Genomic DNA, 25,597 nt, shown 5'->3' with positions numbered 1-25,597 from the left:
AAGGTGATAATAGCTACTCTGGAAAAAACAAATAGCAGTATCTACTCCTAAAGTTAAATATACACTTCTCATAGTTCCCAGACATTTCACTACTAGCTATCTACCTAAAAGAAATGAAAACATGCCTGTAGAGACTTGCAAGCAAATGTCCATAGCACCATTATTCACTACAGATTAAAAACTGAATGTTACTTATATGTATATCAACTGGTGAAGAGATAAGCAAATTATTGTATATCCATTCTGTGGAATACTACTGATCAATACTAATAAATATGCTATTAATATATGCAACACCATGATGAATCTCAAAACATCATGCTTAAAGAAAGAAGTCAAACACAAAAGACAATATATTGTTCCATTTATATGAAGCTCTAGAAAAGATCTTCGTTGCTGGACTTGGCAACTATTAATGCACTGTGGAGCTTTCTAGGGCAATGGAAATGTTCTGTAGTTAAGGTGGAGATTACCTAACATATAAAATAACCAAAATACATCAAACTACACACTTAAGATGAATGAATTTTGTTTTATATATTAGCAAGTTGAATTCAGTAGTACATACATAAAGTATCAATAATACATCGTATTCAAGCAGTATTTATTCCAGAAAAATAACAGAAATTTCTGTTACTATCATCTGTCATATTCAAAACTAAAGGAAAAAAATTGCAGCAAATACAGAAAAAGTACTTGACATATTCAACAGTCATTCTTAACAGGATCTCTTAACAAATGGTCTCCTCATAACCTGTTAAAGGGCAACTATCAAAAACCTACAGAAAGTATCACTTAATCTTGAGTCTTTAGGAGTGTTTAAAATTAATTCAGAAACAAAAGCATGCTCCCATCACTGCTTTTATTCAATATTCCACTGAAGAGCTTGACTAATAAGTAAATATGACATGAAAATTAGAGAGGAAGAGATCAAATTCTTTTTATTTGCCTGACACTATTCTATGTGTTGTTCTTAGGGTTTCATACTTTTTAATCCCCACAACAGTCCCATGAAACAGGATTATGAAAATGAGGAAAGTTGAAGCAAGTTACCCAAGGTTACATGGCTGATAAAACAGCAACATGAGAACTCTAATCCAGGCGGAATAGCCACAGAATCCATACTTAAAAGTCTCGTTTCCAGTAGAAAAAAAGTGGGAAGGTTTTTTAGCATAAATGAAAAATTAAAAAGTAATTTTATTTACTTTATTTAATTAATGTATTTTTGGTTGCACTGTGCAGCTGGTGTTATTTTAGTTCCTAACCAGGGATCATACCCAGGCCTTCGGCAGTGAGAGTATGGAGTCCTAACCACTGAACTGCCAGGGAATTCCTTAAAAAATAATTTTGAAAGATATTAAAGAACACCAATATATTTTATGACAATTAAGGAAAAAATACCAAAAAAGGAAGGGATGTACTATTTTCATTAACTAGTAGACTGAAGAGATTGAAAATGTCAAGTCTTCTCAAATTGTTTCATAAATTCAAGGTAATTCCATCAAAATCCCAGAATATACATGTCAAATAAGTCTGCAAAATAATACTAGACAATGTTCATAGGAGCAAATATCGAGGTAAAATATAAAGCATGGAAAGGAATTAAAAACCACGGAATTTATATAGTAGTTACCACCAGGGTAGGAAGGAATAGGGTCCGGGTGTTAACTGGGAAGCCTTAACTGTATCCACTACTTTTTCCCTAAAAAAGGAAAATAAACATCTGAAGCAAATATGACAGTGTTCAGATTTGCTAAAGCTTGGTGGCAAGTGCAGGGGTGTCCTTTTTTTATTATGCTCTAATCTGGCTGACGTGTTTGAAACACTTCATAAAAAAATAAACAAAAAATTACATCATTCTTAGACTCTATAAACGATTTATTTTGAAAGAGCTGTAATTCTATGAACTTGAGAAGAATAGCTCTAAGGCTATTATTATACTATTTTTGGGTTTGGGGATTATACAATATAGAAAAAAATAGGTCTTGGTGTGGCTTAAATGTATTTAACACTTCTGGGGTGTCTAACAAAAGTATCTTGAGATACTTTGGTAGGTTATGAAAGGCAGATTTAAAATTGAGTCTCTACTCTCAAAGAAATAATAATCTAGGATGGTGAAATAAATTAACTTTAAAAAATAATGGGCAGATGCTTATGAACCAGGGGTAATATCCTACCTTTCTGACCTTCTTACTTTTCTGTATTATTTTTCCTTTTCCTGTAGGAAAATAATTGCATTAAATTGTTTTGTTCATAAGTATTATGTGTGGTTCACCATAAAACTAACATTAGCATGGACATATTTAATAATCTAGAGGAAAAGTGTATTTAACTGTAATTCTTTTTGGGAGGGAATGGGAGTGCATTTTAGTGACAGTCACTAAATGCCTACCAGTTAAAAATAAAAACTGAAAATTCTGCAATATTTTTTAATCTATATGAAATAAACTATTAAGCAACCTAAGCCTTCAGCTTTAAGAACTGTATCCTTACACTCATCTGAATTAATCTCTTGATTAATACATATTATGAATATATCAGTCTTCATTTGCTTTTAGGCATTTATATAAACTCGTTTACTTCCCCCCCCCAAATTATAAATGCCAAGAATCAGCTATAAAATCATACTGCCATGAAGTTACACAGAAACATCCATAATTAGCTTTAAAATTTTATTGAAATTTGGGTTTAATTAGTTAGCAATTTAATATAATATTATGTTATGTTGTATAATTTCTAACCAGTATTCTCACCTGCTTTACATGATTTCCAGGCACAATTATTAAGGATTGATATTTTCTGCCTAATTTTCCATAATACTCCAATTACACATTCATTAAAACCTCGATACTTCCCTAAAATTGTTCTTACCTCATGTCAGACTTAAAAAAAATAAGACCAAATATTGAAAATTTAAGACATTAATATTAGAGCCACTGTAATATAGAAAAAAAAATTTACACATTATTAAACTGTTTAAAATTGTTGTTTAACATTTATTTTAGTAATGCAAAATGAACTTTTAACATAATAATATGAATTTTTCATTAAAATGTTTAACCATTTCCTACTGAAGCATGTCCAAAGTTATAAAAATCTTCTCTTTTAAAGTAACGTACACTGAATTAGTTCAAAAGTAATTGTGGCACTTTGGATAAGACATTTATTTTATTGCATATTTTAAGTACCTAAGGTACAGCCTGATTAATAGCAGGTTACTGGAAAGAATAAAAAAACATTTTCTTTAAGGAGTAAGTCTTTTGGGATCACGGGGAAACATTGAGGTTTGACGAACATTGTGCAAGCCCAAAAACAGCATGGTCACTCGTTCCAACCCTGGAGAAAACAAAATAATCATTAATTCATTTTCAGAATTAATCATTCAGGGTCATACTTATTGAAAACTACCAAAATAACATCACTGATCAACAAAATGCTTTTCCTTGTTAGAAAGGAAATGACTTCTATTATTTTAAATGAGTTTGAAATGGAATATTCTGGGTCTGATTCAGAAACAGGTGATGCTATATGTGGGAAAGATAAATGAGATATCCTTAAGTTGTATGATTCTGTGAAATGTGAACCACAAATCTATGTAAGTGTCCAAAACTTATGATTTAAGCAAACAAAAATATAATGTAAGCCTACTATTATATTTTCAAATGATACCAGGTTCTATCAATAGGAATCTGGTCACCAAGATTACCATGAATTCTTTCAATGGATTCTATGTAGTGATTAAAAAAAAAAAAAGCATTAAAAACTTCTTTAAGTGTTGATAAGGAGCAACTTACAAAATACAGTAAGCGAAAATGCAAGGTACTGAATGGTTTATACGGCACACTACAATTTGTGTAAAAAATATATTTTATATACTTTTGCATATGCAAAGATTATCTTTGTAGAGGTAAAGAGAAAACTATAAACAATAGTTTTCTGTAGGGAGGTGAATGTACACTATTCTATTTGCTTTGAATTTGAAATTTGTATATTACCTGTTTACTAGAAAAACCAAAACAACCAACCAAACCTTCAACAAAACTATACATTCAGAATTCTTTCTAAAACAATTCCAGTTAATTAATTTTGGCTGTGCAAGGTCTTTGTCTCTGCACGGGCCTTTCTCTAGTTGTGGTGAGTGGAGGCCATTCTTGCTGCAGTGCATGGGCTTCTCATGTTGCGGAACACAGGCTCTAGGGCGCACGGGCTTTAGTGGCCCGGCTCGCGGGCTCAGTAATTGCCGCTCTCAGACCTCTGGAGCACAGGCTCAATAGTTGTGGCGCAAGAGCTTAGTTGCTCCAGGGCATGTGGGATCCTCCTGGACCAGGGATCGAACCTGCACCTCCTGCATTGGCAGGTGGATTCTTTACCGCTGAGACACCAGAGAAGCCCCAGAATTCTTTTTAAGAATTTTTGATACAAACATCCCAAAGTTGAGTTAAATATTTACTCATTTTAAATCACAGAGCAGTATCTTACACATACTCTCGTGGTTCTAAAAGCCAATGAAATGTTTTCAACAAAAACATTTAGCAGCCATCTGAACTTGAGGGACTTTAGCTTTAATTTGGACTAATCAGAATGAACTCATGAATACAGAGAGAAATGAGGATACTCAAAAATTTCATTTAGTCATAACTCATTTAAAAATTCTTTTAATTCAAATTTGTATTACATCTAGCACTTATAAACTTATTTGTAAGTAATAACAAAATACAAAATTTACTTTTTGGAGTCTAATACTGAGGACATTTAGAACTGAAGAAACACTCTGTCAAATGAAATTTGGGTTGGAAATATTGTCATCATATAAACGAATATTACCAATGCCTCCACCAGCATGAGGAGGGGCTCCAAAGCGGAAGGAATCAATGTATGCCTTAATTTTCTCCAAATCTACAAACCAAACATAAAACAAAGAAATGTAATTTATCATCTTATTTAGCGTAAAAAAATTGCAAAAGCAGTTACCATGCAATGAAAATTAAAACAAATGACTGTGTTTCTGAAGTCTTTAAAGGGTTTTAAAATGTATTGCTTTCAGAATATACATGACCCTCCTCAATATACTGAAGTTGTTTACCAATTCCATGATGTAAGGCTCTCTCTGTTAGCAGCTGAGGCTCATGTATTCTTTGAGCTCCTGACAGTATTTCTTCTCCTCTCATGAACATATCATAAGAGTTGGATTGTTTCTATAGGAAAAACAAACAAAAATACCACTCAACAGGTTATTATCCTATTTCTATCACACATATGTGGAAAAACACTCTGTTGCATGAAGAACAATATCATTTTTTCCCCACAATTAATTATACACCCTGCTCCAATGAACATGACTTGCTTTTCTAAAATGGGATTAAACTAGTGAGGGTTGAATGATAACTTCTTTACCTTTATCAGATTTTATGCTCCCCTTCTCCCACACCTTCCAATAACAAATCAGAACAATACATCTTCTTTTAAGCAGTACCGTAGTATTGATTCTTTTTTTTTTTTTAAATTATCTGGCTGTGCCAGATCTCAGCTGCAGCATGTGGGATCTTGTTCCCTCACCAGGGATTGAACCCAATCCCCGGCACTGGGAGCAAGGAGTCTTGGCCACTACACTGCCAGGGAAGTCCCCATAGTGCCGATTCTTATTTCACTTTATCATCTGAAATGTTTTTAAGTGTGATATGATGTTGGGATCACTTTTGGAACTTGAAATTATCAACAGGTGTTAGTCTTTTTAATTTTTCAAAGTTATTATTTTAAGGAAAGTGAACTGAACATCAATTTACCATAGCTCAATTCAATCTTTATCAGGTTTTAACTTATTTTCCTTATCTTTCAGTAAACCAATGGTTCTCAAAGTGTGATTCCTGGACTGATAGTTTCACTATTACCTTATGAGAAATATCAATTATCAAGCCCCACCTAAAAAAAAGTTTAAAAAAAAATATTGTTATTCATTTATCTCTGGCTGTGCTGGGTTTTCGTTGCTACAAGGCCTTTTCTCTAGTTGTGAGCGGGGGCTGCTCTCAGTCGTGGTGTGCAGGCTTCTCATTGAAGTGGCTTTTCTCGCTGTGAAAACACGGGCTTCACAAGTTGTTGCACATGGGCTCACTAACTGTGGCTCCCAGGCTCTGGAGCGCAGGTTCAACAGTCCTGGGGCACAGGCTTGCGCACATGGGACATTCCTAGATGAGGGATTGAACCCATGTCTCCTGCATTAGCAGGTGGATTCTTTACCACCGAGCCACCAGGGAAGCCCCAATCTGTGTTTTAAAGGCCCTCCGAGTGATTCCGACACTCACTAAAGTTGGGGAACCAATGCAAAGGGAAACCAGTGAAAGCCCACAAAACATTATTTAGATTAACTGCCAGGATAGAATGTGAGTTCTTAGTTCAAGGTCGATGAGAAAATGATTTGATAAAGTCCTCAAGTCTATTAATACTATTTGTTATTTATATAGTGTTTCTTCTTCATATATCTTTAAAAATGATACATGAAAGTTATTTTTAATACAGGTTTTGGGGACTAATTTGCTAGAATATTCAAATTTTACAATATCACTTTGACCTGAATTGACAGGAACTAGTAGTAATACATATAAAAATGTGTCTTTTAGAACTGCAAGTTATTAATGAAAACCATTATTTCCACTGTATAATGTGACACAGTGACAATAAAGTTTTCCCTCTTCCCCCAAACAGGTTATTTAAAATCAAATTACTTACAGGATTTCGTGGGTCAGGCATGGTATAGAAAGGTCTTACAGCCAATGGATATTTATCAAGAATATAAAAATCGGTATCATACTATAAAAAGAATAAATATGATTAAAACAGACTTTTAAGACATTTAATGAAAGTAAAAAGAAGGCTACCATTTTGGTAACTGTCTTTTTTCTGTACATAAGTTTTGTTCTTCAAAATTACTGTAATTATACTCCATATACAATCACTGTTCTGCTTCTTACAGCTGTATCCTACAATTTTGCCATGATGTTATAAATTCTTCCAATATACTTAATTTTTAGGAGCTATTGACTAGTCAATCATAGTTCACATATGCATTTTTCTTTTTCTTTTTTTGGACATGTAATCTCTTCTCAATTTCTCCTCTGCTGAAAACTACGCAGTGATAAACTTATTTTCACCTTTTTCCATTGCAATTCTAGCTCATTTAATTTTCTAGATGTATTTTAAAACTGTTTTTGTTAAATTATCCCAAATCTCATTGGGTTTTACAAAAACTACATTAAATCTATAAATTATTTGGGAAAAACTGATGTCTTTTATCTTCCAAAAACCTTGATTATTTCCCCAATGATTTACATTTTCACCAAAATGTTTAAAATAAATTTAGTAGTTTTTCTCAAATGAAAACTACTGAAATGAATAACATTAACAAGAAATTATGATATCTTTGTTAAAAAGAATATTTACTATGTGACCTACATTTAATTAAAAAGAAACAGTCGTGTTTTATCTGTTTTGATGTTAAACATTTTCCCTAAAATTGGCGTGTAGAGGGAATGTCAACAGAGCTGACCCTGGCTCCACTGAAATAGCGTTTTAAAGGTGTGAACTCAGTACTGTGCAGTTTCAGTGTTCCCCAGTCAGTTGAACCATTTTGAGTGCAACCAGCAGGAGGAGCTCAAGGACTGTTTTTATTCAATTACACAATTCTCTTAATTTAAGATTGCATTAAGTTTAGCTTTTCTCTTTTTTGGAGTTTTATAGAAAAATAAGATAGGAAAGTAGCCTTCATGTAAAAGGCAGAAAAAAATTCATTCACCCTCTAGTCCCACGAGTCAGCGAGGGTAGCCAGGGAAGACCATTTCTAAATAATTTCAATCACCTTGAGGTCCTCTCTAACTAATATGACAATCAGAGCCACATAACACTTTTAGAGATACCTCAGTACAAGTTAATACAAAAATCAAACACTGAGCTAATCACACCATTTGGGTTTGCAAAGCCTCAATACTTTTTATTTTTCTAAGAATTAAAAAAAATATTATCCCCCTTGGGTTTTATTTATTCTGGAATATTACCATTCTAGGGAGATTAGTCCCTCATGTAACTTATTACATGTTCTTTAGAATTTAGATGCGTTTCAGATTTAGAAAAAGAAATCCAGCATCATAGAGTCCTACCTTCTCCTTTACCAAACGACCCAACAGTTTTTCATTGGGTGTACTGCAAAAGAAACATGAATCAGGTGTCTGAGGATCAAACAGCAACTTAAAAGAGGTTTTTTTTTTTTTTTTTTTTTTTATTTATTTTTTTTTTCCAGTGGGTTTTGTCATACTCTTAAAAGAGTTTTAAGTTTATAAGGAACCCCTTCTATTTGAAGTTCTCAGAGGATAAAAAATTTAGCTAAAATACACAGCTGTCTATTCTGCTCCTTTTAAAAAAGGCAACTACTACTGGAAACCATTCATGGGTATACCTGGGACAGTTAGTCGGTGCTACTCAATAATACTTAAATAAAAGTATAAATAGAATTTAGCAATTCACTGATTCAGAAATAACATGGATGAAGTAGTTTCCTACAATTACATATAATGAAAATCTACATCAACACAGACTATTCTTGTCATTAAAATGGTTCTACTGCAAAATGGTTTCTCTTTTTTGTTACTCTTTATTAAAGGTTTTAAACCAATTTAAGCTCTATCCTATTTAAGAAAAATTTCCAAAATACATACAAAAATATCATCCAAATTATAGAATTTATGCTTTTCCTTAAATTGTCATCTAGCAATGTAGAAGATGATTAAAACTATATATATGTATATATACATATATGCACGTATATATATTCATTAAACAAATAAAAGTAAATGAGGGTTTTGAGTGAAATATGTTTAAAAAAACCCTAAAAAAATTATAATAATCCTCTCTTCCTTCTGATACCAACTATGAATCATTGTGTTGGCTTGAAGTATTTTAACTTAAGAATCCCTGAATAAAATATAAGTAGACAGAAATCTCCAATCTTTATTAAACTATCATTTCAAAATTATTTGATCTGAATTTAGATAATGAAATATAGTATATCAAATAGAGAAGAGACTTGCATAACTTTTAGAGATTGTTAAAAGTTTCACACCTTAACATACAAAAATATTAACGGTTAGGCAAACCACATTAAACATAACAGTTTATTTCAGATCACACATGGAACAAAACAGCATCATACTATATAACCAAAGTTAATAATACTTAAGTTTACCAAGTAGATGAAAAACATTCATCAATATATTCATTCTTTTGTATCTTAAATCTAATTACTAAAGTTTTAAAAATCACAAATACAAACCTTAGATCTTCTTCATCTCCCATTTCAATTCCAGCTTCCCTAAGCATAGCCAATGCTTCACAATATTCTAGTCTTAAAGTTGGCTCCAAAAATTTGAATGGCTCACATGGGAATTGTTTATTCACTGTCTGAATTTCAGTTTGAAACCTATTTGTACAAGAGTTAATAAAAATGTGAAATAAATGTTTTTAACACAAGAGGTCACTATGGTAATACATAAAGAAAAATTTTTAACCAATACTGTTGAAGTAAGGAACATATAGCTTTTCTCTTCCATACATCTGATACACACTTTTTTTTTTAAACAAAGCAACATTTTTAACATTTTAGAGGAATTACTATGTGTGCAGTGAAGAGAAAAGGGCAACCTGAGCGGGCCCCAGGGTGGAAACATGCCTTTTCCTGCTCACCACACTCATCGCCAGACCTCCCAGGGAGGTTGAGGGAGCCTATACTGAAGAGGCCAGTTGACACGGACCCGGAGCCTACTGTACTACTCTTCCATGTTTCCACTGGTAACTATTTTAATTCAGAGATAACAGAAGGAAATGCTTTTAGAGCAAAGCTCTTTCCTGTAAGCTCAGCCTCAGTGTAGAAATTGCCTCGGGGACTTTCAAGCTCATCTGTAATAGAAACAGCAGCTAAGAAAAAAATATCTAGTGGGTATTGAGTCCCTGTTTATGTCACATAAAATCATTCTTTGAATTAGTGTATGCATCAGAAAAAAACTGTTAACAAGAAATTAAGTTAGATAATTAAATGCAAATACTTAAAAAATATTTAACATCATTTCTCAATCCTGTATTATTTGTCACTGCAGTGGCATTACAGGATGAAAAACTTCCTTTATAATTCATATCAACTAGCACTGTTAGAAACATAAAATACCTATTTTATGAGGCACTAAAAAAATCTGATTTTTAATACTTTTAACAACATTTGTCATCATTGAGGAAGACCAAACTAATGAATATTGTTTTGTTTTCCCCCATTACCATTATACCATAAGTTTGTTTAGGAGAGTGCCTATTTCTTTCCCATTTTAATAATCCCTACAGTATGTTCATCATTTACCTTCTAAAAACAAGAAATGTTCATTGCACTAAACTGCTGCTGTAGAGGATGGCAAAATTAAAAATGTAGTTTTACTAAAGTATTTATGGATGAAATGGTAGCTGAGATTTGCTTCAGAATAACAGAGCATGGAGGGAAATGGGTAAAACAAAACTGGCCATGGATTGACAATGGTTGAAATTGGGTGATAAGTATATGGGGGTTCATTAGGCTAGTCTACCTTTTTTTTGTATGGTATTTAAATTTTTTCATAATCAACAGAATTGAAAAAAGTATGTTTATAGTCTATGAAAACAGAAGAAATCATTGATTTATTCAAATCTTGACATAAGATGGGTTAAAATGACCCCAAGAATTAATTTTTAAATTGCTTTGCTTTGAACATTAACCCCCATTCATGTTAATCAATGGTAATAAAAAATATGAATATCAATATTTTAAAATACATTTGTTTATTCTTCTGTTAGAGATAAGTACTAATGATAAACACGAGAGGGATAAGACAACCACCAAATAACCCAATTTACAACTGACACAGAAACTTAAAATTCCTAAATGATGTATAGAAGACAGGAAGAAGGCTTTTATTTCCAAGTTGCCATCTTAAGCCTACCCATTAAGCCCAGTGATAATGGTGTCTGAATATCTAATTTGTAAGCAGAGAGTTGATTAATTCCAAGTGCTCAAATCATGCTTGCTCTTTTGTTACAAAAACAAAAGTGGAAATTCCACTTCCAATACTAAGTAGAGAAGACATCAATACCTAAAATAAATGAGCTTCATAAGCTTTCTTCAATTATAAATGTAAATGAAAATAAAAATGTAAAAAAATGAGGGAGTTCCTTGGTGGTCCAGTGGCTTAAGACCATGTGCTTCCAATGCAGGGGGCCCTAGTTCAAACCCTGGTCAGGGAACTAGATCCCCCTAGCACTACAACTAAAGATCTCACATGCCAAAAGGAAGATCTCATGTGCCACAACTAAGACCTGGTACAGCCAAATAAATAAATTTTAAAAATACATAGTAAATAAGTAATGAGAAAAGCTCTATTCCTTAACTGTAGTTTCAAAAGATATTTTGTTTTACAGGGAGACATTAGTTGTTCTATAGACTATCTGAATGGAAGTTGCTTAAAATAAACTGTATAGAAATATTTCAGAGAAAAAAGGGTAAAAAAAAAAAAAAAAGTTGGGAGGAGTGGCCAAGATCATAGAATAGGAAGACCTTGAATTTACCTCCTCCCATGGGCATACCAAAATTACAACTGTTCACAGAGCAACTATCCATGAGAATGACCTGAAGGAAAGCAGAAAATATATTCTACAACCAAAGATATAAAGAAGTAACAACAAGACAGATAGGAGCAGCAGAGATGTGGCAGAGTCAATATTCATATCTACAGGCAGGCAACCCACAAAGGACAGGATAATCACAACTGCAGACATCCCCTCCAAGGAATGATAGGTCTGAGGCCCATATTGGGCTCTCCTGGCTAGGGATCCTGCACCAGGAAGACAAGCATCCTCTAGAAGGTCTGACTTTGAAGGCCAGTGGGGCAGGCACTTGGGAGAATTGAAGGCCTGTAGGAAACACTTGAACATGTAAAATCTCGAGACCTAGGGCAGAAGCAGTAATTTGAAAAGAACCTGGGTCAGAGTCACTTGCTGATCTTGCAGAGCCTCCTAAAGAGGCAGGAGACAACTGAGATTTACCTCTGGGGACAGACATTAGCAGCATCCATTTTGGGGAGCTCATTCTATCACGAAGACACTGCTGCTGGCAAGCCCTATCTTGGAACTCTCCTCCTAGCCTACTGGAGCAAGTATCAGGTCTGGCCTACCAGCCAGTTAGCACCAGTACTGGGAAGCCCCGGGCCAAGCAGTCAGCCACACAGGGATACAGCGCCACCCACCAGCAGGCCAGGAGCAGCCGTAGACCCCCTGCTCAAAACACCCCAGCTACCCCAGGATTTGGCCATGTCCAACAGAGGGCCCAAGATTGGGTCCCACCAAACAGTGGGCCAGCATCAGTTCTGGAAGACCTGTCCTGTCCACCAGTAACCAGAAGCCTCAGCACTAGGCAGCACTTGGCCACCAAATGGGCTGGGGGCCATCCAAGCCCACCGGCATGCCCACAGAAGTCAGCCCTGTCGGGGGGCCTACATAGCTCGCGTATAGCAGGCATCCCTAGAACATGCTGCTCTGCTGAACAGAGAGCCCCACAGGCCTCTGTGGGGCTCACAGGATGTCTCCTACATGAGGCCATTTCTCCAAGATCAGGAAATATAATTAACCTATCTAATACATAGAAAAAGAAAAATTAAAAATGAGGACAGTTTACAAAACAAAAACAGACTCAGAGACTGAGAACAAGCTTACGGTTGCCAGGGGGAAGGTTGGGGGAAGGGATAATTCGGGAAGGACATATACACACTGCTATATTTAAAATGGATAACCAATAAGGACCTACTGTATAGCACACGGAACTCTGCTCAATGTTATGTGGCAGCCTAGATGGGAAGGGAGTGTGAAGGAGAATAGATACATGTATACTTATGGCTGAGTCCTTTTGCTGTTCATCTGAAACTATCATAACATTGTTAATTGGCTATACCCCAATACAAAATAAAAAGTTAAAAAAAAGTGAAGTCAGAAAAACAAATATTGTATATTAATGCATATATGTAGAATCTAGAAAAATGGGTTAGATATTATTTGCCCAACTGAAATGGAGACAAAGACGTTGAGCACAAAGGTATGGACACCAAGCGGGGAGAAGGGGCCTAGGAGGAATTGGGGGATAGGGATTGACATATATACACTACTGATATTATGTATCAGAGAAGGCAATGGCACCCCACTCCAGTACTCTTGCCTGGAAAATCCCATGGATGGAGGAGTGTGGTAGGCTGTGGTCCATGGGCTTGCTAAGAGTCGCACACGCCTGAGCGACTTCACTTTCACGCACTGGAGAAGGAAACAGCAACCCACTCCAGTCTTCTTGCCTGGAGAATCCCAAGGACAGAGGAGCCTGGTGGGCTGACATCTATGGGGTCGCACAGAGTCGGACACGACCGAAGAGACTTAGCAGCAGCAGCAGACACTATGTATAAAATGGATAACTGACGAGAACATGCTGTAGAGGCTCAGGGAACCCTACTCAGTGCTCTACAGCGACCTAAACGGGAAGGTAACCCAAAAAAGAGGGGATGTATGTATACACATAGCTGATCCACTTTACTGCACAGGAGAAACTAGCACAACACTGTAAATCAACTATATACTGCAATAAAAACTGAAACAAACAAAAAAAATGAGGACAGTTTAAGTGACCTCTGGGACAACATCAAGCACACAGACATTCACATTATACAAATCCAAGAAGGAAAAGAAGGGGGCAGAGAATGCATTTAAAGACATAATGGCAGAAAACTTCCCTAACCTTGGAAAGGAAAAAGATATCCAGGCCCAGAAAGTACAAAGAGTCCCAAGTAAGATCAACCCAAAGAGGTCCACAAGTTCACTGTGTGTGCTTAGTCACTCAGTCATGCCTGACTCTTTACAACTCCATGGACTGTAGCCTGCCAGGCTCTTCTGTCTATGGGGATTCTCCAGGCAAAAATGCTAGAGTGGGTTGCCATGCCCTCCTCCAGGGGATCTTCCCAATCCAGGTCTCCTGCATTGGAGGCAGATTCTTTACTGTCTGAGCTACCAGGGAAGCCCAAGAATACTGGAGTGGGTAGCCTATCCCTTCTCCAGGGGATCTTTCTGACTCAGGAATCAAACTGGGGTCTCCTGCATTGCAGGTGGATTCTTTACCAGCTGAGCTACTGGGGAAGCCCTGTAGGTTCTTTATCACACTGTAATTAGGCAAAAATTAAAGACAGAGAATATTAAAAGCAGCAAGGGAAAAGTAACTGGTTACATACAAGGGAACTCCCGTAAGTAGATTAGATGATACTCCCCTAAGGGGATTAGATGATACAGAGGAACAAATTAGTGTACTAGAAGACCAAGTGGTGGAAATCACTCAAGCTGAACCTACATATATAGGTTACTATATATAAACCCCATGGTAACCATATGCCAAAAATTTATAATAGATACACACACGTAAGATAAAGGAATTTATATTAACACTAAAGATAATCATCAAGTCATAAGAAGAAAAAAGGAGAAACAAAAAAGAAATAAAAAAACCTGAAGGCAATTTACAAAATAGCAATAAGAACATACTACATGTAAATGGACTAAATGCTCCAACTGACTCAGAGTGGCTGAATGGATAAAACAAACAAGGTCCATACATATGTTGTCTGCAAGAGACTCACCTCAGATCTAAAGACACACTCAGACCAAAAGTAAGAGGATGGAAAAAAACGTTCCATGCAAATGGAAATGAGAAGGACATTACATAATGATAAAGGGATCAATCCAACAAGAAGATCTAACAACTATAAATATACCCAACATAGGAGCACCTAAATGATAAAGCAAATGTTAACATAAGGGAAAAATAACACAATAACACAAAACAGTAGAAGACTTTTAACTGCCCACCTACATCCACAGTCAGATCACCCAGACAGAAAATCAATAAGGAAACAATGGCCTCAAAAACACATTAGATGACATGAACTTAAAAGACATACACACACACACAGGCCATTCCATCCAAAAGCAGCAGGATGCACATTATTTTCAAGTACACAGGGAACATTCTCCAGGATAGATCACACAGTAGGCCACAAGATAAGTCTCAGTAAACTTAAACTTAAAATCCTATTCTGGATCTTTTCTGACCACACTCAAAGAGACTAGAAATCAACTACAAGGTGAAAAACAAACAAAAAAACCCAGCAAAACCCACTAACACATAGAAGCTAAACAATATGGTTCTAAACAACCAGTGGGTTACAGAAAATATCAAAGAGGAAATAAAAAAATACCTAGAGACAAGTGAAAACAAACATATCAATCCAAAGTCTGCAGGATGCAGCAAAAACAGTTCTCAGAGGGAAGTTTACAGTGATAAAAGCCTACCTTAGGAAATAAGAAAAGTCTCAAACAATCTAACCTGACTTAAAGGAATGAGAAAGAAACAAGCAAAGCCCAAGGTTACTAAAAGGAAAAAAGTAATAATGATCAGAGTAAAAAGAAATAAAATAGATTAGAAAAAGAATCCAAATCTGTAGCATCAGAAATGAAAAAGAACTTACAACTGACACCACAGAAATATAATAAAGGGTCATAAGAGATTATTATGAATACATATATGCTAATAAACTGAACAATCTAGAAGAAATGGATAAACCCCTAGAAATGTGAAATATCCAAAGACCGAATCAGGAAGAAATAGAAAATGTGAATAGAACAATTAACAGTAATGATGTTGAATCAGTAATAAAAAAACATACTCTGAACAAACAAAAGTCCAAGACCAGATGGCTTTAGAGGTGAATTCTACCAATACTTAAAGAATTAACAAGTATACTTCTCATCCTATTCAAAAAAGTTCCAGAGGAAGAAATGCTTCTGAACTCATTCTATAAAATCAGCACCACATTGATACCAAAACCAGACAAAAAGGAAAATTATATGCAAAAATCTTTAAAAATTAGCAAACTGAAATCAATAATATATTAAAAGGATCATACACCATGATCAACTGGGACCTATCCCAGGAATGCAAAGATGGTTCAACACCCACAAATTAATCAATGTGATCCACATTAACAAACCCAGGAATAAAAATCATACTATCATCTCAACAAAGAACTTTATGACACAATTCAATGTCCATTTATGATAAAAACTCTCAACAAAGGTATAGAGGGAACATACCTTGTGTACTGTTGGTATTAATTAACCACCATGGAAAACAGTATAGATATCCTCAAAAAATTAGAAATAGATACAATTTAGCAGTTCCACTTCTGGATATTTTTTGAAGAAATTAAAAAAAAACTAATTTGAAAAAAAAAAATATATATCCCTAAGTTCATTTCAGCATTATGATTTCATCCGTCAAGATATGGAAGCAACCTAAATGTCCACTGATAGATGAATAAAGAAGATGTAGTGTGTACACACACACACACACACATATATAAACACACTGGAGAAGGAGATAGCAACCCATTCCAGTATTGTTGCCTGGAAAATCCTATGGACAGAGGAGCCTGGAGAGCTATAGTCCACGGGGTCTCAAAAAGTTGGACACAACTGAGCAACCAAACAACAACACAGACACACACGGGAATATTACTTAGCCATAAAAGAATGAAATCTTGTCATAGGGAGGTGGGAGGGGGGATCGGGATGGGGAATACGTGTAAATCTATGGCTGATTCATATCAATGTATGACAAAACCCACTGAAATGTTGTGAAGTAATTAGCCTCCAACTAATTAAAAAAAATAAAATAAAAAAAAAATTAAAAAAAAAAAAGAATATAGATGAATGTAGAGGGTATTATGTGAAGAGAAATAAGTCTGACAGAGAAAGACAAATACCATATGGTTTTACTTGAATCTAACAAAACAAATTAAAAAACATAACAAAACAGAAACAGACGCAGAGTTACAGAGAACAAACTAGTAGTTACCAGAGTAGAAGGGGTTTGGGGGATGAGTGAAACAGGTAAGGGGGATTAAGAAAAATAAATTCCCAGTTTAAAAAAAAAAAAAAAGTCATGGGGATGAAAGGTACAGCATGAGAAATACAGTCAATTATATTGCAGAAATATGGAATCACTATGTTGTGCACTGGAACCAAAATAGTGGAATAGGTCAATTATACCTCAATTAAAAAAAGGCATCAAAATATTAATGATGGTTATTCTCTGGGGGGGTGGGATTATGGGGGATTGTTAATTTTTATTTTATGCTTTTATTTCTAGCTGTCTGCAATAAACATGTATTGCTTGTAAAATCAAAATGAAAACAATACATGTCATGAGAAAAAAAAATCAGTGGTCTTCAAATAGGAATTTTAAATACAATCCTTCATCAGTTATCAAAGCACTAGATAATCTGTCATATCCAACTTAATACTTTGAGTACTCTCAAAAGTATGGAGAAAAGAAAAGAGAAAAAAAAGACACTCTTGATCCTAGTTAACATGCCTTCCATCCTCTTATTTTCTCTATTTTAAACATTATCATAAGAAAAAAATTTCTAATGCACTTTTAAGGCAGAAACTATTTGCCAGTTTAAAGGCTATATAGAAAGTGAACATTTAACATAATTCAATTTTATGAACACCCAGACATGCCTAATAATTTCTATAAATGTGTCAATTCACCAGGCCCACATAAGCTGAAAGCCCTTTCAGTATACCAGTTTCTAATTTCTACGGAGCACTCACTGTAAATATAAATTGATCAAAAAATTAAACAGTCTCAACACAGGCTTAACTTACACAGATTCAGTAAAGATTAGAAACTGAAAGACTAAGGGGACTCTTTAACTCTGAGGTAAGTAATAATATTATCTTCACTTGTAACAGCAGAGGAAACTGAGGCACAGAGTTATGTAACTTCCAAAATGCCCACACCAGATATACAGCCAGCTTGGGATCTGATCCTAGGCTGCCTGGACCTGGCTGAGCTGAAGCTCTGAAATACCATTCCCTCCCTGTGCTCTCTCGCTCAGTCATGTCCGACTCTCTGCAAACCCCAAGGAATGTAGTCCGCCAGGCTCCTCTGTCCATGGGATTCCCCAGGCAAGAATACTGGAGCGGGCTGCCATTTCCTCCTCCGGGGGATCTTCCCCACCCAGGAATTGAACCTCTGTCTCCAGAGTCTTCTGCACTGGCAGGCAGATTCTTTACCACTGAGCCTCCTGGGAAGTCCTACTATCTCATACTACCTCTCAAATAATAAACTGCTATAAAGGTAACATAGGCTCTATTTCTGAGAAATTGAGGATGTAAAATATTGAGGAAAAAACAAATATAGTTAGGCTGTTTACAATCTGGTAGATTAGCTAGCTAGCTTAACTGGCTGCAGCCCTAACTGACTTGGATTCAGACGTACTCTTTTGAGTGTGGATTTTCCCACTAATTAACTGATAATCTAACTGGCAAATCTTCATATATATATATATATATATTTTTTTTCAATAAAAACTTAGTTTACATGTTTTAAGAACTGCTTCATTTTGGAGAACTTAAACTGTTTTAAAAATTAGATTCATCTAAGGTTATAAAATATATATATTTTTACCTTTTCTGAAGTCCTTTGAATATCTGCACTAAAGTGTCGGCAATTTCTTCCACAACTTCATGGTAATGGTAATTAAAAGCCATTTCAATATCCAAGCCAACAAATTCAGTCAGATGTCTGTGTGTATTAGAGTCTTCAGCTCTGAATACTGTAACATTAATAAAAGAAAATGGTAAATGGTGTTTACATAGTATGTAAATACATAATTAGCATACATTACACAGCACAGTAAATGGTGTTTTAAATTTTGGATAAACTGGGATTTAAATACAAAAATTCTATTTACTAGTACTCCAGTGGCACTATTTCATTATCATTATAGGGTTGGAAAAAAATCTTTGATAAGTCATCTGTCTCAGCATTCTCATGGATGGCAAGTTCATTACAAATTCCTATAGTCGTAAAAGCTGTAACAAATGTAAATTAATAAATGAGACTCATGAGAATCCCAAGGGAATGCAAGATTCTGAAGTGCCTTCTCAATAATTAAAATAGATTCAATACAGTGAGTTCTCAATTTTATTAAAACTTGACTCAAGCTAAATGAAATCTGTGCAGATGGAGTAATATTACACACTCCAGCCATTACCTCAGTCCAGTTGCTATTATCCTCACTGCACTTTCCTCCTCTCCAGTCTTCCTGACTCTACTCTGCTCCATTTTTTGTATCACTGCAAGATTGATATAATCTATAACTCATCCTTGCTCAGTAACTTACAATGGTTCCCAAATGACTACCGTAATAAGACAAAATGTTTAAAACCTTCATGCTTTCATAATTTAGTCCTATCCTGTATTTCCCATTTCTTAATACTAATTAGTCTTATTTTTATTTCCTCCCATGCTCTTTACTCATCTCGCCTCCTCTGACTAGAACGCCAATCCCCATTGTCTATATCTCCTACTCTGTCCTTAGAGCCCACTTCAGTATGAACTCTCTCTCATTGTGACTCTAGCAAATTCCATCTTCTCCCCTTTTTACACTCTCTAAACTATATAATTAACACCAATCTGCTGATTGCACAGCACAATCTGATTAACTGCTGTGAAAATCAGTTGATTACTCCCTGTGACTGCTGTATGTATACATGTCTTATTCTGTCTTGAAAGCAGGGAGAATGATTTTCCTTTCACAAAGCATGGTCTGTCTGCAAATCAGCAGCATCAGCAGTACCTGGGAACATGTGAGAACTGCAGAATCTTAAGCCTCATCCCCGACCTACTGGTCAGAATCTGCATTTTAACAAGGCCCCCAGGTGACTCATGTGCACATTAACATTTGAGAAGTGCTGGTTGATTCTTCTTTTATGTACATGGAACCCAGAGCAAGGCTGTATACATGCAGTAGGTGTTCAACGTGTAATTGTTTAATAGATTCAGAAAACTAAAATGCTTAAAGATCTTGCCAGTTTTTCTATTAGCAGGTATTTAATTTTTATTAGGCCATCAAAAAACTTACATATATACAATAATTTGGTGAGTTTTAAAGAATGAAGTAAAGCTAGTTTTTGTTTATAATTAGTCTCGTAAAAGAATCTGTCACATGATTGTGTGTGCTTACTTGGACTTGTAGCAACTATATCTTAAAAACTATGTTAATATAACCTACTAAAGATCATACATTTGTACTAATTTCTAATGGGCTTTAGCATATTAACAATACTAAGAACAGTACAAATAGTAACAGTAAAACAGAACAGCTTTGGAATAAAATTGGTAGCACATTTGTAAACTTCCAAGAGTAGTAAAGGGGCTATCAAGGACAACAAAATTTATCATTTGGAAGGTCTGCCTAAGTACATTGTCATTTTTTACCTCAAAGTCTACTGTCTATGTAGTCAGCATATAAAAAGATTTAAGCTTTCAAAATGTCTGCATGTAAAATGTGTTTCTAAAACCATTACTATGGTACAATTAATGAATTTTGAGAAAACTGTAACTGCCAAAAACCTTACCTGGCCCAATACAGAAAACCTTCTCAAAATCAGCACAAATACACATTTGCTTGTACAGCTGTGGAGACTGAGCCAGGTATGCATTATTTTTAAAATATGACACAGTAAATACATTGGCTCCTCCTTCACTGGCAGCTGAAATGTAAACATTTAAGTTATTACAAGTAATTGTAAACTTATCAATGCAAACTTCTAGTAAAAACAGTTTATACTTTTGGTTCAAGTATTTCACTAAAAGAAACAACTAGAAAATCAAGAATTGCAGAGAAACTATAATCATAATATGTCATATATCTGATTCTAAACAGTTTACATTTAGGACAGACTTACTTCTTTGGCTACACCTCCATTTTACTTCTTTTGCTATGTATGCTCTCTTTCTACATCAATTTTAAATCTATTAAAGCTACTCTGGAGTTATAAAAAATTTTTTTAAATGGGAAAAAAGATATAATTAAAATCCATTCATAACATTTTATTGTTATTTAAGTAACTAAAAAAGTTAAATGATTAAAAATGTTAAGTTTCTCATTAAGAATTAATGAGGTTTTCCCATCTGTAGTATCTAGTAACTTGACATTGCAGTTTATAAAAAACAAAATTGTAATACCAATTAGAAAGAAATCTACATCATGAAAGTAGTTTCTGATGTACCTTATATTAACAAAAAAATCTTGCTTTATGTGTTACTGCCTTATTTTATAATCATTATCATGTAATGACTCCTGAAATAGGGAATTTAGTATTACTAGTGTTAGTGATATCTGATTGCTGCTATATAGCATAGTCTTCAAAACAGTCTCATAGCAATAAACCTTAAGGAACACTTGGGACTCTTAAATTAAAAAACAAAACAAATGAAACAAAATCCCCCATAAAAAATCTAATTTGAAGCCAACTTTGGGGAAACCAATTTATTTTAAAAAAATAAGGGAAATAAAGCATACCTGAGATAATTTTAGGAGTTTGTATCTCCACAAAACCTTTGTTAGTTAAAGTTTCTCGGAAAAGATGGCAGATGCCAGACTGGAGACGGAAGATTGCCTGACTAGTTGATGTCTATAAGACAACAATAAAATCTAATTAAATCAATTTGACACATTAACTGAGACAGAGTACTTTCTAATCAGGCCACATGCCTGGGAAGTTCATACAGAAAATAATTCATTATACGAGAGAAAAGTTAGGAGCTGACAATCAGTATAGGGATCTATTTTGGAATTTTTCATATTCTAGAAGGAGAATTACAATTTTGCTCTTTTATTTCCAACCAAAGAAAAATACTTTTCAGGCCAAATGTTAGAGGCACAACCAATAACCTGTGTGAACAAATAGCTAATACAGTAGGATGTCTAACTATTGTGGCCAAAATTATGAAAAACCTGAGGTTTCTAGGCAGTATTAAGAGAACTTTTGATTACTGCTAACCTTTTCTATGTGCTGTAAATGAAAATGGAAAAGGTAAAAAGCGGGCAAAAAGCAAATAATCAGGGGAAAAATGAGTATATAATAAGGGCAGACAAGTTAGAAAGAACTCTTAAGGTGACAAAGCATTTAAACTTTAGGTAGATTATTTAAGTAAAGGAGGAAGATGTGGTCAAAACATTAAGAAAGAGAGATGACATTGGTTTTACGATGATGAAACCACTGAACTCTTTCACTTGCAACCAAACCAGAAAGGGAAACAGAAGACCTATGTATGGGATTACTATATACACCATCAGAGCCAACTACTTCTTTATTATGAACTCTGTGCTCAGACCAAATTCAAAGGATTGAGGCATTAACTGCTAATCTCTACCTGATCATTCTAAAGTGTGCACAGAACTTCTTTCACAATTATGTAGTGACAACTAATTATGTTTTTTCTTGCTGACTATCATGTCTGAAACAGGTACTACCTGGGAGTAAGCCCATTTATTAGCTTCACGCTCCTTTGTCATTTTAAAATGAAGCAAGTCAGTATCCTGTGAACTATTACTTGACTGTCCTTGTTGCCTGCAATTCTTTTTAGGGGAAGGGTGAGTCAGGTAAATTACTTTTTGTATTATCATATTACATATAGGCAAATGTCAATTAGTTCTATAAACCTGAGTCAGGTATGGTACTCTTGCCCACCTTGATTTCAGCACAATCTGTCACTAAATAAACAAACGAGGCATACCCTAAGATCAATGACTCTGTTGTCTAATCTCGTATCCTGGTTAACAGTAGCTCTTCCTTCCTAAAAAAAGGATTAAAAAAACAGATTTTATTAACTTTTTTTAAGGACACAAACATTTGTAGAAGTCATGTTGATTTTTAAATGAGAAGAGGTATATATTCATGTGTGTTCACATTATACCCCCAAATCAAAGATCCTAGAAGTAAGCGGGGCCAGAGAGAAATTATTAAGAGAAAGAGCGCTTGGAAGAAAAGAAATGAGAATGAATTAAGCTAAATGCTTTTTATCCACCTCCCACAACCAAACCTTTGACTCATTACTGGGATATCAGAATAATTAACAACTGTCACAATCACTGATCCCTGGAGTTTACCTGCTAGTTGAAAATGGAAGGAACAAATAAAAGCTGACAAAGCATGTTTTGGGGACCAGTGAGACACTTTCAGAGAGTCTGTGAAGTCAAACCTACATTTCACAATAATATCTTTAAACACCCATTTTTTTCCTGACTATATTTAGAAGTTTCCCAAAGGCTTTATGATGTGTGCAGACAACAGAATGAATGCTGAGGCAGATATGAAAATCTAATTGTTGTGTATCGAGCCAGATATTACCAAGAATATAGACATGTAACAAAATGTTACTTTTGACATTAAAAAATACATTTCATATGTATTGCTGTTTTTATTATTTATATAGGAATACACAGACATATAATCTAATTATATTATTATTTTTAATAAAGTCATAAATATTAAAAATTTTGTCTTAACTTTTAATACTGTATCTAATACTGTAAATGGTGGTAGACATACCTATAAAAATAAAAGCTTGTGGGGTCAATTATTTTTAAAAATGTAAAGGAATCCTGAGAGCAAAAAGTTTGAGAACTTTTAATGTAAGAGTAGCTTTCAATGAAAATGAAGCTCAAATCAACTCATAGGTACCTTTCTTACAAAAGTAGGACATCAAGTTATCAATGTTGTGTAAACTAAATATACAGAGGAAGCACATTATTTCAAAAATATAGTTTTCACCTCTTCTCCTTCTACTTCAGGCCGAACAGCATCGTCCAGCTGCAGGGGCAGGCGGGGTTCAGCTGAACTGATCACATAAATCTGAAAGTGAGAGATTACCAAAAATATCAAGAAGCACACAAAACCTGTTATCTTTTGCTTAAAAAAAATCTACAGTTGACTTAACATGAGAAACATTGTTTGCATACATCTTTAACTGAAACTACTTGCTAAAATCAAACAAGATGGCACATGTTTCTACATCTATAAGATGGGGTTAATAGTTATTTCCTGTCTACATCCCTGTGTTGCTGGAATAGTCAAATGAAATAACATATGTATGAAGACTTTGTAAACTCTAAGGTGCCCACCAGTATCATAGTTGAGGGGTCTGGCTTAAGGTCTCTTTTTGTCAAAGGAAACTTGTCACAGGCAAATCACCTTACCTAGAGCTTCAATATTCTTCTGTAAAATGAGGCTGGTGTTAAGAATCAAATGGAATAAAGAATAAGAAAACACTTTGATTGTTTGAAGGTGCCATTAACAAATAAGTTATCGTGACTGTTAACAGTATCTGGCCATTTCTACCACCAGGATCAAAGTTAGCTCAACTTTGCTGCACTGCTCCTTCCTTTCCTCATTCATTTTCTAAATATACCTTCACTGCCTTCTTTCATCAAGTGTATCAAGTATATCTTGCTTCCTGCTGCTCTCCTGGTTGGGAGCTGCTGGAGAAGGTGTTTCTTTATGGTGTTAAAATCCCTCAATATTTATTCAAACTAAATGCACATTTTAGTGCTAAAAAGCAGTTAGGTCATAAAGAAGGAGATGGGTTTTTTAGCCACTTAAGTGCATGTTACCCTATTAGTTTCCCCTAACTATTCCTGGAAACTCTGCTAAAGCACAAGAGGAAAACAGACTTTACTTAGTTAATTACAGAAAGGAAATTATATTCTTCCAGTTGGTAAAAAACATTTAGCATTCAGCTCAGACACTTCAAGAAAAAGTATCAGAAGGATACTCCAGTCCTACTCATAGTAAAATAGAACTCTTTGTCGCCATCCTCTATACCCAAGTTTTTGTGCTTCCCTTTGGTTAGTTAACAGAAACTTGATCTCCAATGTAAAGCTGGAGATCTGGACAGCTACCTCTTTCATTTTTCTAACTAGTAGAAAAATCTCCTTCATTAGGTTGTGACCACTTTCATCCCCCAAACTTCACATAGTGATTGGTACTACTCAGTAACTGCGGGCTGGATAAATAAATGATAAGAGAGTCATTGCTTATTATAAAATTCTATTTAGTATACAGTGTTTTATGCTTTGTGAGATACTTTATAATTATTTTTCTTAAGGCAAAATTTGTCTGCAAGCACTTTAGGCTTTATATTTAACATTTATTAAGGTTTAACTGGATCCTAGGTAATTAAAATATTTTAGAAATACATTTACTTGCTCTAGTCACTAATATTTTATTTATTCAAGTATTGAAAAAGATGCTACTTGGAAGATATGGTTTTTTTTTTTTTCCCCCTTGGTCAGCATACCTTTAGATCAGTTTGCCTTTACTAGGTTATAGACTTCCTGGTGTGGTTAGTTTGAAATAAGACGTACAAAAAGAGAACAAAGTAATTTGGCAAGTTAGGTCAGTAAAAAATACAAGATTTTCTAAGTCTTAAAGAGTTTCATGACAATTAATTTCAATTAAATACAACCTCTACTACCAAATTAGCGTGTATGGATCAATCTGTCCTTCTGCATTCATCTGTTTTTGCCCACCTACCTGACATGTACACACACACACACACACACACACGGGTTAGAGTGGGAAAGGACTAGTCCATAAG

The 25,597-nt window shown here is 34.7% G+C and overlaps 1 protein-coding gene across 1 annotated transcript in view; it reads right to left on the bottom strand.

The window, feature by feature from the left end:
• Positions 1-2,658: 2,658 nt before the first annotated feature.
• The window catches only part of DARS1 (aspartyl-tRNA synthetase 1), a 63,042-nt gene continuing 40,103 nt past the window's right edge, over positions 2,659-25,597 (bottom strand). The window contains exons 6-16 of the mRNA XM_043894341.1: positions 23,773-23,853; positions 22,736-22,795; positions 21,519-21,630; positions 20,572-20,706; positions 18,617-18,764; positions 9,317-9,463; positions 8,148-8,190; positions 6,724-6,804; positions 5,084-5,195; positions 4,825-4,896; positions 2,659-3,336 (exon numbers count right to left, since the gene is read on the bottom strand). Coding sequence (XP_043750276.1) covers positions 3,245-3,336; positions 4,825-4,896; positions 5,084-5,195; positions 6,724-6,804; positions 8,148-8,190; positions 9,317-9,463; positions 18,617-18,764; positions 20,572-20,706; positions 21,519-21,630; positions 22,736-22,795; positions 23,773-23,853 — 1,083 coding nt within the window. The 3' untranslated portion in view covers positions 2,659-3,244. The remainder of the gene's footprint in view (positions 3,337-4,824; positions 4,897-5,083; positions 5,196-6,723; positions 6,805-8,147; positions 8,191-9,316; positions 9,464-18,616; positions 18,765-20,571; positions 20,707-21,518; positions 21,631-22,735; positions 22,796-23,772; positions 23,854-25,597) is intronic.

The sequence above is a fragment of the Cervus elaphus genome, chromosome 33 (genome assembly GCF_910594005.1).
Source record: "Cervus elaphus chromosome 33, mCerEla1.1, whole genome shotgun sequence".
NCBI classification, from domain to species: Eukaryota; Metazoa; Chordata; class Mammalia; order Artiodactyla; family Cervidae; genus Cervus; species Cervus elaphus.
Note: the sequence above shows the minus strand (reverse complement) of the source record. Positions and strands in the feature narration are given on the sequence as shown.